This window comes from Vigna unguiculata, chromosome 10, assembly GCF_004118075.2.
Source record: "Vigna unguiculata cultivar IT97K-499-35 chromosome 10, ASM411807v1, whole genome shotgun sequence".
Classification (NCBI taxonomy): domain Eukaryota; kingdom Viridiplantae; phylum Streptophyta; class Magnoliopsida; order Fabales; family Fabaceae; genus Vigna; species Vigna unguiculata.
In genome coordinates, this window is record NC_040288.1 from 14,854,073 (window position 1) to 14,870,246 (window position 16,174).

At 32.4% G+C, this 16,174-nt stretch overlaps 1 protein-coding gene across 15 annotated transcripts; it reads left to right on the forward strand.

The window, feature by feature from the left end:
* Positions 1-5,585: 5,585 nt before the first annotated feature.
* On the forward strand, positions 5,586-9,391 carry LOC114167496. 15 transcript variants are annotated; one of them, XM_028052593.1, is made up of 8 exons: positions 5,586-5,688; positions 5,821-5,900; positions 7,399-7,446; positions 7,535-8,186; positions 8,301-8,376; positions 8,479-8,580; positions 8,823-8,881; positions 9,181-9,391. In XM_028052593.1, exons 4-8 carry the CDS (start codon positions 8,113-8,115, stop codon positions 9,335-9,337), a joined length of 468 nt encoding a protein of 155 aa, XP_027908394.1. In that variant the 5' UTR covers positions 5,586-5,688; positions 5,821-5,900; positions 7,399-7,446; positions 7,535-8,112; the 3' UTR covers positions 9,338-9,391. The 15 variants fall into 15 exon arrangements, 1 of the variants encoding a protein (XP_027908394.1); XR_003600239.1 differs by having other exon boundaries at positions 5,821-7,446; positions 8,475-8,580; XR_003600237.1 differs by having other exon boundaries at positions 5,821-7,446; positions 7,535-7,648; positions 7,843-7,916; positions 8,097-8,580.
* Positions 9,392-16,174: the final 6,783 nt, after the last annotated feature.

Below are 16,174 nucleotides of genomic sequence, written 5' to 3' on the forward strand. Positions count from 1 at the left end.
GGAGGGCTAGGAGTGGTGCATTGATAAACTTTTCCTTCAAAGTTTCAAAAGCATTTGTTTGATCAACTCCCCACTTGAAGTCCACACCTTTCTTACTCATGGCTATTGTGTTAAAATTTTGCACAAACCTTCTATAAAAACTAGCTAACCCATGAAAAGGTCTAAGCTCACTCACATTCTTTGGTGTAGGCCACTCTGTTATGGCCACCACTTGTTCTTGGTCCACATGGACCTCATATTTACATGATCCATCCTAAAAATGCATTTCTCCATGTTAACATACGTCTCATTCCTTACACTACACCATTTTTCACTCTAGGCAACAACTAAAAAGTGTGGCTTGAAGTTAAAAAAGTGTGGATACTGTTGTAGAGGAGACTTCCCTGCTTGACCCCACTTTTGTTTCACCATGATTCAGGGAGTTTTCTTTCTCCTTCCTTACTTTTATTGCACTTGTCTAGGTCTGTCTGTTGTTGTTTCCTTTTGTTTGTTTCCTTTTTGATAATTTGTGTTAATTTGTGTTATGATTTTGTTTTCTGTTTAGGACACTCACTTCACTTTTGGAGGATGAGTTGTTGGTTAGTTTGTGGACTGATATCTTTGCTTTCTCCTTGCATGTCAAGTTGCTTTTGAATTGTTTTACCCTGTGTGACGATTTGAGCCACTATTTGTTCTTTGATTGTGTGATATATGCCTCTTGAATGCTTGCACATCGGCCTTGGCTTGACTATTTTTGATGCTTTTCTAATTCACATGCATGTTGGGATATGATTTAGGCAATTTTGTTCTATAAGCCTATAGCCAGATGAGCCCACCTTGAATTGTTTCCTTTGATAACCCCTTTTTGAGCCTGCGTACCCTTTTTCATTGATTTATAGCTCATTACAAGCCCTTAGCCTGAAAAACCATGACTCTTCCTACCTTAGGAAATTTTGGAGCTTTGGAATTGTTTTGGGAATGGGTGCTCAATTAAGTGTGGTCGCGCACAACAACTGTGGTTTTGCGCACACATGTTATTGGTTCTTCGAATTGCTCATTTGTATACCCAAGTGGGATTTCAAAATTGTTGTTTCTCTCCATGTTTTTTGTATAGAAAAAAAAAAGAATAAGAGAGAAAACAAAAAGAAAAGAAAAGAAAAGAAAAGAAAGAAAAGAAATAAAAGAAGTTTGGATTTGAGCAATGTGTGAGAATCGAATTTGGAAGTGTTGATGTTTGGGATTACTTTCATGCTTGATTGAGACTTATTCCCCATTGCTTCTCTATTTCCTTTGTTGCTTAGCTACTTATCCATATGTTCCACACCTTGTCCTCAACCCCATTACAACCTTGAGAAATCCTTCTGATCTTGACCTACATGTGTTTTGGTTTGGTTGTTGGTTCTAGAGGCTTGCCAAGTCTTTTTGATGTTTGTTTTTCAAAGGTGCTCTGAGAGTAAACAATAGCCTAGAGATTTGAGTGATACAATGCATATTTTGTGAGGTTATGTTGCTTTCAATTCTCTCTTTGAGCTAAACTGAGTACTTGACATGTTTTGAACTGCTTGGATGATGTTCATGGGTACCTTACAGCTTTGAATCCTTCTGTGTTGTATGTGTTTCCATTTGTCTGTGTCAAGTTTGTTTGTCTTGTGTCTCTTTTTGTCTCTCTTGTTATGTCTGTGATGTCCTTGCTTTGCTTTGCTTTACTTTTTAATTGTGTACCCATTTGATAGTTGTTCAGTGCTTAATTGTTTATCTTTAGTGTGTTTTCATCTGTTGGGCTTTATTGGGCCACTGTTCCGAATTTGGGTTAATTTCACATTATTTGGCCTAATTTTCGTTTTTAATTATTTTTAGGTATTTGGGTGAAGCAATTTTGGAGCTTGGACATTAATATTTAGTTGAAGAGAGTTGCCACATCATTTCCACGTCATCTGAGTGAATGTGCCAACATTTGAGGCCCAATAGTGGCATTTTTGTAATTCTAAATGGCAAAATAGCCTTTTTGTAAATAGTAGTGGCAAAGTTGATTTGACCATGAGAATTAGGTCTCTTGGCAAGCAGCAGTCGCATATCATCTTCTCCAACCTCCATTTTCACGCTCTCAAGCTTTGGTGGGTATCCATGGAGGTGTTCTTCTCATTTTTTATGTTTTTGCACTAGTTTTTGCCATTTCTATGCACATTTGACAGCACTCAATGTGGGATTTACGTTTTGAATACATTTGGTAGATTGGGCATCTCATTTTATGGATTTTATTGACTTGGAACAACACCTATTGATGGGGTTTTTGGATTTATATATTACAATAGCGTTTTTTTTTCATTCCATTGAAGCTTTAAAATCTCTCTTTTGCTCTTGATTTGCATTTTTAACAATTTGTAGGTTAGGGTTTGATGCCTTGTTTTTGTGAATTTTGTTTTCAAGGGCTTGTGTGCTCCATTTCCATGTCTAGCTAAGCTTTTTGCATTGATTCCTTGACGATATTGAAATGAAAGCATGAGATTGTTGGTCGTTCTTGGATTATATTCAGAATTGCATCTATTTCAGGTTGCATTTTGATGATAAACGCGTTTTTGATGCATGTTTAATCTCAAATTCGTGTGTGCACATTAATGGCTCATATTCATGCTTAATGTTTATGGTTCAGTCACAACTTGCTTTAATCTGTGGGTGTTAACTACTTGAAATTTGTTGTGCTTAATGACAATGAATCCATGGTAATTTTCGCTTAGTTGATTACTTAGGGTTCATGAGAGCAAATTCGAATAAAACAATCAATTTGGTAATCTGTGAATGGTGGACATTCAATTGAATCAATGAATCATTGTGTGTTCATATAACTGTTAAATTTCTCTACATTGCGAATTTAATTTTGTGTGAAACTGAATCTGCCAAACACCCCTGTGTTATACTGTTGTATTCATCTGAAAATTGAAGCTTTGGACGAAAATATTGGTCGTTGGGAGAGGACTTGGTTCAACTTTTGCATACTGCATTTAACTGTTTTAATTTGGTGGGATACGACCTTTATCACTAGTGGTCACGCCCGTATCAGTAGTGCGAACTTACTGTATGGCACAACATGTTTTTATTCTAAAGCAAATCACTCTCGGTCAATAATTCTTATACCCCATTTAGAGACTAATTCCTGATGTATTTCTGAATTACATAAGATTCAAACCTTTATATTTACTTCTACACACACATACTTAATTACAACTCCATCCAATCTAAAATCTCCATGCACACACCCGTGGTCCACACACCAATTATGACAATATTGATTTCCATCTCAGATCCTAATGCACGTATATTTTATAACCATATCAGAGACTCATACAACATACCGCTCATAAATACTGTAACTACCAGCATTTATTAAATAATTATTTATTTAATTATTTAAATTTCTTGTGTCTTACAAAAGTTGTTAAATTGATGTAGTATTCTCAATTATCTTTACAATTGTGTTTACATAGAGTAACTCAACTAGCTCCCTGAACATGAGGACAAATTAAAAAAGAATTTTAACTCAAAAGCCTTACATAGGCTTTATGAGATGTTAATGAATGCACGCAAGCATGGGAAGAAGTAACATTGGATGTTTTATAGAATGCACTACTATCTAAGAGGAATTGTCCTTTTTATCTTCAAAGTGTTCCTAAGCTAAACAAAATTAAGCATTAGAAAGAGGGTCAAGTTACATACATGTGGCTCTATTACTATACATGAGCACGCAATTCGCATGGTAAGTATGCCAAAATATAAAAACTATATTAGTTGAAATTTTTTCTATTTTTATGTTCAAAATGAAATTGTAAGAATAATATTCATAAGTATTGAAATGATGTTTTACAACTATTTTTCGACAATACAAAAGGAAATATTTCGAAAGAAATGCCTTCAAACTTTATATGACAATTCTATTTTTGTATATAAATATTAGTAATTTTCTACGTAACATTACTTCTGGATATTCTATATGTAAAATTACATATGGAAATTTTCCCCATGTAAACTATGTATGCTATTTTTTTTGTTGTGTTAATAGAATTATATATATATATATATATATATATATATATATATTGTCAACTTTTTTTTCTCACGAAATAAATTTCAAGTGTAACCATTAAGAGATTACACATTTCTTCGCGAAAAAAATGTTACGGGTTTAAAATATTTTAAACATGACAACCGTAATGTTAAGTTTTATAGAAAATACTAAATATTTATGACACTAGAGAGTTTAACCATTGAGATTCATTAGCTTTAAATAATTCAATATAAGAATAGAAATTCATTATCACTATAGTAAACACTTTCTTTTGAGAGACTAGTAAATAGTAAATTAAAATTATATAAAATAATTCAACATAAAATTAATGTTTTATTGTAAAACGATAATATTGATGTATAAGATAGGAGGAAAAAGATAAATTTATTAAAGAACATGGTTTGGTTTTACACTTTAACAAGAAATATTTGAGGAAATGGGATTGAGGGGGAATTGAGTGTCCCAAGCATAATTGAACACGATAGCGCCGTTAAAGAGAGGTTGACCTGAACTAACAAGACAAGCATCACCTGAAAATTTCAAAAGTGATGGGTTAACTGCTTCAACCGTTTGAAATCCTTTGCAATTCAATTGCACATTGGTTTGAACACATGCACACCTATTTGTGATAGTCACAGTCCATTCTGGTTTTCCGTTTACCTTATGTCCTGTTCCAGATTGGGTTACATGGATGTCGCTCAAAGAACATTGACAATAACATGAAAGCATTCATAACACAAGTTATTAACACTATTTCATAGACAAAAATTATGTTTCTTTCATGATAGAAAATTTCACATTGAGAGACTAAGGTAAGTAAGAGAATTGCGATTAAAATCTTCACCATTTTTGATAACTCAAATACTAGTTTAAATTCTTCAATTTGTTTAGATAAAGAATAACGTTGTATGTGATATTATTTATAGTCCTATTTGAGTTGAATCCCATTAATTCTTTTTCATTTTAAAACATATACAATAAAAAATGAAATTAAAACTTAATAATCATAAACTAGGAAAATAATACTAATTAGGAAAAGAGAAAATAGACCTTTAATTACATGCTTGATTATGCTAATATATATAAAAAAATCAATAAATGCAGTAGGAATGGAAGAATGCAATTCATGGATGACTCGTTCTGTATATCTTCATTATGTTTTCCCGTTAAGATTAATATTCATTTCAAAATAATTCTTATAAAAGTAATGCATCAATAAATTCTTTATTCTTTTCCAAATACATATTTATTAAATAATTTCAAATCAAATTCCTCTTTAAAAACTAATTTTGTGTCCATATATAATATTAAACTTTTTAATTCAGAAAAATTTTAAAATTAATTACTTTAGTTTATTTTTTCAATTTGTTAATATTTATATTGTTTATCTAAAATTATCTATAGAAATCATTGGGACTACTACAAAAATATATATTTTTACCGGAGGTTTTTTAGTGGAGGTTGTAATAACCTCATGTAAGTTTCAAGGGTTTTTTAGAAAACCCCAGTCAAATTATTCTCGTTTTACTTTTTTTATTTTTCAAAAATTTTTATTTGTCTAAACTTCTTTTCTTTCGCTTTCTCTTTCACGGTTCCCTTTCATTTTCGCAGTTCCTCTTTCCCTTTCTCAGTGCCTCTCACCGCTCAAGGTTCCTACTCAATCATTTCATCATCTGTTTGCTTTCGATTTCATTTTTGTCCGCTGATTTCATCAATAAACTATGTTGATTTCATAATAAGTAAAGACAAATTTGCTTTCTGATTTTAATTTCGTGTTTTAGGAGAAGGAAGCAGTTGTGGCTCGTGCACTAGGAGGAAGAAGGCATTGCTCTTTCGATTTCATGGTTTTCTTTGAAATCAGGTAATAAACACATGCTTTCAATTTCGTCACCGCTATTTTAATTTCGTCATTCGATTTCATCTCCATGCTTTCATTTTCATCTCATTTTCGCTTATTTTGCCTTTTTACGGAATAATTGAGGTTTTACATTTTACTTTTGCCCTTGGGGTCCTATTCATGTTCCACCACACCAATTTGTGTTTTGTTTGCTATGTTTTGGGGTTGTTATGAAGATGAAGGAAGAACTAGGAGGAGTGCTTATATATAGTGAGGGTGTGTTGAAGGGGCGGGGTTTGTTTTCTGATTTAGTATAAAAATGAGTTTTTGTAAAATTGATTGAAATTTGTGAGCTTTGTGATGACTGAATGAGTGGGGAAACCTGCACGCTAAATGTTCAATATTCAACATTTCATTTGAAGATTAGTCCCATAGAAAATAAACGGAATAAACTTTAATCGAAAGTAAAATACCATAAGTAACTAAATATGATTAGCATTTTTATTTGGAATTAAAGCTAAGCAATATGATATCAGATTTTAGATTTTTTCTAATACAGGAGCTAGTGTAGACTTTAATTGATAGAATAGGTAGATTCTTTAATTCTTCTTGTTTTTGCATTAGTTTTACTGCATTAACATCATTAGTCTAATTTTAGTTAGTCATAACATAGGCTACAATAGTTAAAGTAGTGATGTATTCGATCCTTGTAATTGTTAGTTTAGTGTAGTTTTATTTTCCATTTTAGTTACTGTTTTAAATTTTTAGAATAACTATTCATTTGCTATCTTTAGTTTAAGACTTTATCTAGTTTTAGTAGTTTATTCATCCATTATTTTTCTATTTTGACTAACGTTACTAACATTCTACCTGTTATGTTACTAGTTTTGTTTTATTTGTAGTTTTGTTGTACAGGTTCACTAACATGGTTGACAATAGTACAGTCCACTACTTGAAGACTATGTCATCATAGTTGCATTGTGGTTCCATTTTATATTTCATCAAGATTCTTCTTTCATTCTTGTTTTTCCTAATTTGGTTCCCTTAAATGGTTATCTTAGAATTATATCACTGATTAAAAATTTGTTTCTATGTAATGTTCTATTTTAGTAGAATATCTTTAGGTACAAAGTTAGATTTTAAAATTCTGGTATGTATAGTTTAATTGTAGATTGGTACTTTTTTTCTCCTCTAACAGTTAAAAGAAATCATGAATAGGTTGACATAAAATGTTTCCAGAATCCAACAGAACATACTTGTAACATAAAAGATTGGCATTTTTATTCATAAATGAGCAATGTTCATATAATATCAGATCATTCAAAATCATTTTCTTTATGCGTCTTAAACTCATCTTGGATTCTACACTGTATAATTATTTGCTCTGAAATTCAATAGAAGAGATTTTCTTCCATATTCAATTTTTAGGCAGTTTAGAAAGCTTTGTAAAGTGGTTTTGTGTTGGGGTTGATTTTTCTTCCACGTTAATTAATGGCCTGCGTTGTCACCAAATCACTTGTAGCTCAACTTGATGATGACAACTTGATTCCATGCTTTGGCTTTGGTGATGGTAAGTCATAATCCTTAAACCACACCAATTATGAACCAAGAATAGTTTTTCAAGCTTAACATGTAGCTCAACTTCTATCATGATGCAGCTACCACCCATGATCAAGAAGTGTTTAGCTTTCACAGTGATCATTCACCTTGCCATGGCTTTGAGGAAGTCTTGGCTTGCTACCAGAAAATAGTTCCGAACTTGAAACTTTCAGGTCATTATCATCCTTAATCTTTTGTAGTGTTGTTCTTGAAGGTGTGACTCCTTTTGTGCAAGAAAACCAAGAGGTTTTTCTCCCTTTGGATGATTAGAAGAATAATACAAAAGGAGGTCGATCAGTTGGTTATGATTCCACTTTGATAATAAGTTTTATGTTTTTGGTAATCCAAATTTGTTTTGTGGATATAGCAAACCGGTGGACCAAAAGCAAACTGATGGTGAATCCAACAGCCACCAAATTACTATAACAACCAAAGCATCGTGTAATCACCCTACTAATTGGATTGGACTCTCTAACATACACATTTTTTTTTTTGAAGTCTACACATGTTAATTGACCTCAAATTTGTATTTATTCTTTGAACTTACACACACACACACACACTTACACTCATCTCTACGTGACAATTTTAGATAGACCTGTAGTTTTTTCATGCGAACAGATTTTTGCCTCAACCAATGGTTTCTCTAATTCAAATCTACTTGGGCACAGAGCACATGGTTCTGTTTAGTATGCTCTCCATTGTGACCAGGTTTGGGTTCGTATACTTTTAGTTGTGTTGTAGAAAAAAGCAAGTCCTTCACCATAAGGAACTAAGACAACTATTATACTCCTACTGATTTGGCCTGTATTTTAAATCTATTAGAAAGTTGCTATTAAAAGAATTACAGCTACAAAAACTAAAGATAAAAGTTTTGTGCAAGGTTCATCATGCTAATCTGGTAATGCTTTCTTATTGTTCGCAATAGATTAATTTTCAGAATAAATTCCTTGTAGTAATTCAAGAGCTTGAGTCCAATTTCTTATTAATTTTGTCAAGGTAGAATTGGTTAGCTATGCGGCTAGTCATGATGATTTTTTCCATATTTATGAATATGCTCAGAAAGGTTCACTCAGTAGCCATTTGCATGATACTTAAAATAAAGGTAAGATTGTGCCAGCTGCTAATTTACTTTAAAGCATCTTGATTTTTATTGCAGAAATACTTGAATATAATTAGTAGTACTGATAAAAGCTTCCTATTCAATAATGAGAAGGCTTGAATTGGCATTTTGTTGTCTTGCCTGAACATAATGAATATATGGTTCAAGACCATTTTTTTTATTTTGTCTTGCTTGAACTCTCAATTAAGTTTTTTCTAATGCTAAGCTTTAGTCATTTTGAACAGAAACTTGAATATGGCTGGCTTGTCAACCTGTTGTTGGAAACGAAGAAAACTCTGGCAAAGTATCTTTCAAATTCATGCTTCACTTTAAATAGCTATTTTTTCCTTGTTCTGAGATATAATTATATGTTATGTGTATCGATAGTGGTGTCACAAGAGCACGACATATAACATGATCATGATCTACTTTTATTGAATATTTTAAATAAAAGGTCATTTGATTTATAATAATTTAATTTAATTGGATGTCGTAAAGAATGAGACATAAAAATATTGAGTGATTACTTTCAAAATCAAGATTGGTTTCCTTCGTGTGTAGTATATCTAGTGGATTAATATATTTGATATGATGGCCTTTTAGGTTGTTGTTCGAAGGATTCTCAGTGGAAGAAGTAATAGACCATACGAAGCAGGATTTCCATGTGGTCCTCGATTTAACAGGGTTAGAAGCACAAGTTCAAATCAGTGATGGTTGCAGCATAAATTTGTTAAAACATTTGGTTTGGTTCTTAATGTAAGCTGACAGATAACTATAATGTATAATTTCCTTTCATGTTTTTTACTATTTCTCACTTGGTTTCAATTCTTTAGGTTAGTGTACAAATATTTGGTGTACAATAACATTGTATGCTTTATCCAAAATAACGAGCAAATATGCATACTATGTGCAAAGAATATTGTAGAAAAGAGAAAAAAATATCAGGACAATTTTGAACTTGTTTGATATTAAAATTGTAGAATTTGTTATTTGTTCCTTTTATAAACATTATATTTACAAATTGTAAATATAAAAAATCTAAAATTTTTGCCTTTTATTATTTTTCTTTTATTTCAAGATTTATGTATTATTAAAAAATGAAAAACAAATATGTGGTAGCAGATGTTTTTAAAAACCCTAGGCAGTAGTAGAGGTTTTAAAAAACCTCAGGCAGTAGCGAGGGTTTTGAAAACCCCAGGCAGTAACGAGGGTTTTAAAAACACCAGGCAGTAGTGGGGGTTTTGAAAACCCTAGGCAGTAGTAGGGGTTTTGAAAACCCCAGGCAATAGTAGGGATTTTGAAAACCCCAGGCAATAGCGGGGGTTTTGAAAACCCCAGGTAAGTTGCACTTTTCCAGAGGTTGTTAAAAACCCCTGGTAATCTGTTAGCCAAACCGGTTCTTCCAGGGGGAATTGCAAACCCCTGGTAAAACCATTGGTGGGGGTTAAAACCCCCAGAAATGTCAAATATAATCCCCACTAAAAATAATTATTTTTGTAGTGGACGAATCATAATATATTAAAATAAGAGAATTATTATTGCTTAGAATAAAATAATAGTATATTTATTGATATATAATGAATGTAAATATTTTAATGATCATATCATCACTTTATCATATAATGTGATCATAAAACCATACATTCATACACTAAATAATTGATTTTAATCATTAAATTTTTTAAATAATTGAATTAAAACTTTCATTTTGAATTTACTTTTTTACACTCATTCCTCGGATGTTTCATAAAATATATTTAAGTACACATTTCTTTCTTTAAACAGTAATATGGTATATCCTCACACTAATAATGCGACATGATCAAATATCAATGTCTACCTAACACGTCAACTCCATATAGTTCATCTATAATAAATGTTAGATGTTTTTAAATTTATCTTTTAATTCTTAAAATTAATAATACATTACATATTTGTTATATTTGAACTAATTGTACATCCTACATTTTTTAAGTTATTAAATTTCTATTTTAGTAGAGTAATATTATAAAGGTTCATAAATTACTATATACCAACTACATTTGTATACATTGTATACGTAACCCATTTAAAATTAAAAGTACTAAACAAAATTAATATACATCAAAACGAATCCAAGATATAGTACAAACAAAATTAATTGGAAACTCGAGTTCCTCTCTTACTTGCAACAAAGTCCACGGTTAGAAGATGTTGACATGAACTAACAAGACAAGTATCACTTGACACTTTCAAAAGTGATGGGTTAACTGCTTCAACCGTTTGAAATCCTTTACAATTCAATTGCATGTTGGTTTGGACACATGCACACCTATTTGTGATAGTCACAGTCCCTTCTGGTTTTCCGTTTACCTTATGTCCTGTACCAGATTGGGTTACATGGATGTCGCTTAAAGAACATTGACTATAACATGAAAGCATCATTCATAACACAAATTATCAACACTATTTCATAAACAAAAATTATGTTTCTTTCATGACAGAAAATTTCACCTTGATAGACTAAGGCAAATAAGAGAGTTGCAATAAAAATCTTCACCATTTTTTATAACTCAATACAAATTTAAATTCTCCAATTTATTTAGATAAAGAATAACGTTGTATGTGATATTATTTATAGTCCTATTTGAGTTAATTCTTTTTCGTTTGGCTCAATCAAATATATAAATAAAATACAAGTCTTCCAATATCTTTTTTCATCACTTTAAGTTCTTGGACTTGCTTTTGCAATAATAAAATCTTACTCCTGAAGAATGATCTACATCATCTTGTTCTTTTGCCAACAATATTAGTTTGCATTCTAGACTGCATCGAAAACTTGATGAATGTACCCCAAAGCTTATAGCTTAGGCCAACGCCTAGGCCTAGTTCTTTTAAAATTCTTAAATAAATTGTATAAGAAGAGTGATTTATGATGTAATTAGCATATTTTTTGGGCTTGTATTTTAGGCCCAATCTATTGTTATTTGTTATCTTTCTTTGTAATCTGATTGGGCCACACAACTTCGACCATAAGCCCAATAGACGTGCACCGTTCATTGATTTGGGACAAAATTAGCGTTTTGAATCAACACTCCATCAATTGGGCCATCAATTGGGCCAACAACTAGCTACCACCCAATAACTAGCTTTAGCGTACTATGTGCGCCTCCCATCACGTGTTTGGGCTTCAAGGTGATTCTGCAAGCTGACCTAATTTCATCTTTCCGCATGGAGGCTACTCTACTCATGATTAGTTGTTTGTCTAACAGCTTCTTCTTTCATAGATAGATGTTAGGGTTCTTTCTCTCTGACGCATGTCCACAGTCATTCTTTGTTAGTGTTGCCGCTTTGATTCCCAACCCTTAGCCTCTAGGGCTTCACCTTGTCGTTAGGATCTTGTTAGATGACTTCTCCTTTTTTTCTGTTTTTCGGCTGCCTTTCAATCTATAAAAGGCAAGCCAATCTCTTATATCTTTAGCTTTGATTAATGAGAGTAATTGTTATCCGCATTTTTCAAAGGTTACCTTCATCTTTTAGTTAAGGTTTCGCACCTCCTAGGGTTTCTTAAATGGTGAGAGTCCGAGAGGATCCACTAGTGGAACGAGAACATGTTCCGCCGTGTCAATCCTTCTTTCATTGTGAGTTTATCGATCTCCACTGAAGGATCGACGTTTGACGGTCGTACGAGGATTTTCCACCAAAAAAAAAACTCAGATTTGGAGATTCTTCACGAAGTGTCGCTCATCAAGTGGTATTCAAAGCCATTCAAGCTTGGACCACCGAGAGATAAGAGTCACTCTCTTATCTTAATTCCTTCTTTCATCTGTTTGATTCCAGTCTTGTTCTTATTTATTTGAGTTTCTCTTTGTTCATTTCTGCATTTGAATTTATCCTACTATTTTTTTCTCTAAATTTGATTCATTAAAATTGTGCCTATTACCTTGGTTCAATACTATGTTTCGGTGCAATTGTCTAAGCTTCTGTTTTATCGTTCAAATGCATGTCACAATTAGGTTTATTCTTGTTTTTCTTACTTAGCTTTGAATTTTATGATCTATGTTTGTCTTAGGTTATGTGTAGTTGTTCCACATGTTCTTAATTTCCATAGAAGTTGTCCTTAATTTTTTTAATTTTGTGTGCTTTTTCCTTTTGATTAGCCAAGTTGTTATGTGTTCTTGTGTGGTTTCTGGATTAATACATTTGCTTTTAGATCAATAGCATTTGTTGCATAGTTCATATTTGTTGTTGTTAATATTTCAAAATCGTGCTAGTTGTATCCATTAGTTGTTTCGATTCCGAAGTTGTTTCTTAGGCCTTTGAGTTTCTCTTTGAATCTTGTGCTGCTTTTGAATCAATTTTTTGGCAAATGATTGTTGTTGACCAAACCATATGTGAGTTGTTGAAATTTGGATGTTTGTAGATCACTCATGCAACTCCGGTTTAGCTGAATGCACAAGCATTATCAGTACCTTGTTTAGTGTAGTTTTGTTTTGCTTCACAAAGAACTAAATTTTGATTTTGTGGTAACTTGTTTACTACTGGCCTAATCTATTTGATTGAGTGTGATGCTCTAGTTAAAAGTGATCTGGTTGTATTGATATTTTGATTACTTTGATATAAATGAATCATATCTAGCTTTTGAAAATCTTGTTTGGTCTTTGTAACTATTTGAATCTGAATTGAAAACTCCATTTGCGTCTATTCTGTGAAAGTTGAATCACACTTTGTTGCAGTATTCTGCATGTGGTATTTGAAACATGATTCATATCTTGAGTGCAATATTCTGCCTGGTCTACCATTTCTTTGCAGCTTCTATTTTCTTTAATTCTTGTCTTTGAAATTAATTCATGCCTGTTGTTTTCACTATCTTGGCCAAGTCTAGCTGTGAGACTATATTCATACCAGTTTGTAGTTTATTGATGTCGTACCCTACCAAATAGAACAATTAAATGTAATACTCCGGAGTTACCACAAGGTCGTCTCCCAATGACCAAACCTTTCATTCAAAGTTCGTTTTCCAGATGCAATTCAACACAAAGGTGGATGGGGGTGGCAGATTCACAATTTCAACACAAAATTCATATGTAATTTCATATTTGACAAAAACACATTGATTCTTTGATTGAAACGCAAAACCACCTATCACGGATCACCAAAATTAAATACACTATCCAGAAATTCTTGTGAACTTGTAATTAAACCACTAAGTGAGGATTAACATGATTTCATCACATCATCTAATCATACCCACTGATTAAGCATTTGTGAGAGCATCCAAAAACAACAACTAAAATCATTAAGCACGAATTCAAGTTTGTTTCAATGGAAGAATGAAAACCCACACATTAAGCATGCCCATAATTCGTATATAATATCAAACCACCGATTAAAATGATGAAGAGCAATGTAAACAACGAAAAATATGCACAAAATCTCAAGATTTCATCACATTATCATCAAAGAATCAATACACCAAATTAGTTCTCCATGGAACTTGAGTTATTGCATAAACTAAAATCAAAAGACATCATACCAAACCCTAACGTGGGTTTGTCCAAATGCACCAAAAAGCGAAATAATGTGGCTGCCATCAAAGGTTCTTCCAAGCTCTCCAAAAATGCAGAAAAGAGATGAAAAACGAAAATGGATGTACTGGTTACAAAACCGTAAACCCCTTACGTGGTCACATCACCACACATGCACCAATTTAGAAAAATGTCATTATATTCAACAGAATTACAAAAATGTCACTATGGGCTTAAAATGTTGGCCCAATGACTTGGACATGCTCATTGACATGGCGCAGACTTTGCAATGATGTGGAAATCAGGTGGCAACTCTCTCTTAACCTTATAATTAGCATCCAAGCTCTAAAATTTGCTTCACAAAGTACCTACAAATAATTAGAGACAAAAATTAGACCAATTAATTCCAAATTACTCATAATTTGGAATAATGTCCAATGAAGCCTAATTGAGGAAAATGCAATAAAAAAAGACAATTAAGCATTAAACAACCATCAAGATGGGCACAAAAAGACAACGAAATAGGGAAAAATAATGACTCATCAATAGTTCATCCACTGATTTTTTATGATGCAGAACTGTTATTTTGGCCATGTGTGTATATGCTTGCTGGAAGCAATCCATCTTTGTTGAAATTGGATTCATGTTTGTGTTGCCTTGAATCATAGATGTGCACACTACAAGAAAAAATGATATCACTGACGGTCAAAATCTGTCAGTAATAGTCAAAATTCTTCGCTAAATCAACATTACCAATGGATTATTGACGGTAAAAAATTTGTCAATAAAACTTTTGTCGGTAAAATTTTACTGACTAAAATCATGTTTCGTCGGTAATTACCGAGGGCAAAATTCATTGGTAAATTGTCAATAATTACCTACGGAGAAATCCATCGGTAATTACCAAAAAATTCGTCGGTAAATAACATGCATTGTTCATCTTCTTCCTCCTCCCTCCTCCCTCTTTCATTTTTTTCCGTTTTCTTCTTCTTCGTTGTCGCTGTTTCCACCGTTGTTGCAACCGCCGTTGTCGTCGTGTTCTTCTTCTTTCTTCTTTCTTCTTCTTATTCTTCTTCCCCTTCTCCTCCTCCTCCTTCTTCTTCTTCTCCTTCTACTTTTTCTTCTTCTTCTTCTTCTCCTTCTTCTTCTTCTTCTTGTGTTCTTACAAGGTGAGCTTTGGGAGGGAAAATTCCCGCTTATTTGTATGTAAATTTGTCGATAAAAAAAATTTAAAGTATTGACAGATTTTAAGTTATGTAAGTACCGACGGATTTTACCGACCACAAAGTCCGTCGGCAATACAAATTTCGGCGGGAAAATTCCTACTTCTTTTACTGATGGATAAATTCGTCTGTAAATTTGTCGGTAAAAAAATTTTGAATTACCAATGCATTTTTTCTGTCGATAAATGAAATCTGTGTTACCGACGAATTTTTTTGTCAGTAATTAAAATTTGAAAATCCGTCAGTAATTCAAATTTATCGACTAAAATATATTCGTCGATAAAATTTATTTGATAATTTTGGTTTTTTTGTGTGTGGCAGTTTATCAAACATGATGCATAATTCTACTATTCCATTGCACTAACTATGAGTTTTCTTTGTTGAGTCTTGACTGAAATCTTATTTACATTGGTGCATTATTTTAGGCCATTCATCTAATGTTGAAATTGTTTCATATTGACTAGTGATAGTTGATATCTGATTCATAGTTGATACTCGTTGTTGTGTCATAGATTCAGTTCTGCCATATATTTTTGTGTTGTAGTTTCTGTTTTAGCAAATTTTGTTTTATCAGATTTTAAGTCTTGATTCTAGTATTGGTTCTTGTTGATGTTATTTTGCACTGTCAAACTGCTTCAGTCTAACTGGTGCTTTACTTTGTTGATACTTATTTCAGTTGAGTATACATTCGATATTTTTCTTGGACTAAGAATATGTGTTTGCTTCTTTTGAGGTGTTGTTATGTGAGGTCTTGGTCAAGCCTTTCCTCTGCAGTTTCTAATTGTTACAGTTTCACTACACTATTTGGAGTCATCCTTTAATTGTTGTATGTTTTTCCAATTTATTTAGTTGAATAATTTGTTAATC

What these genes read in the sequence shown, in the direction of transcription:
- LOC114167496 (XM_028052593.1), top strand. Translation starts at nt 8,113, where the DNA reads ATGGTTTCTCTAATTCAAATCTACTTGGGCACAGAGCACATGGTTCTG. An exon ending in AGGTTCATCATGCTAATCTG is followed by an intron (nt 8,377 to 8,478) that starts GTAATGCTTTCT and finishes TTGTCAAGGTAG; the next exon opens with AATTGGTTAGCTATGCGGCT. An exon ending in GCATGATACTTAAAATAAAG is followed by an intron (nt 8,581 to 8,822) that starts GTAAGATTGTGC and finishes CATTTTGAACAG; the next exon opens with AAACTTGAATATGGCTGGCT.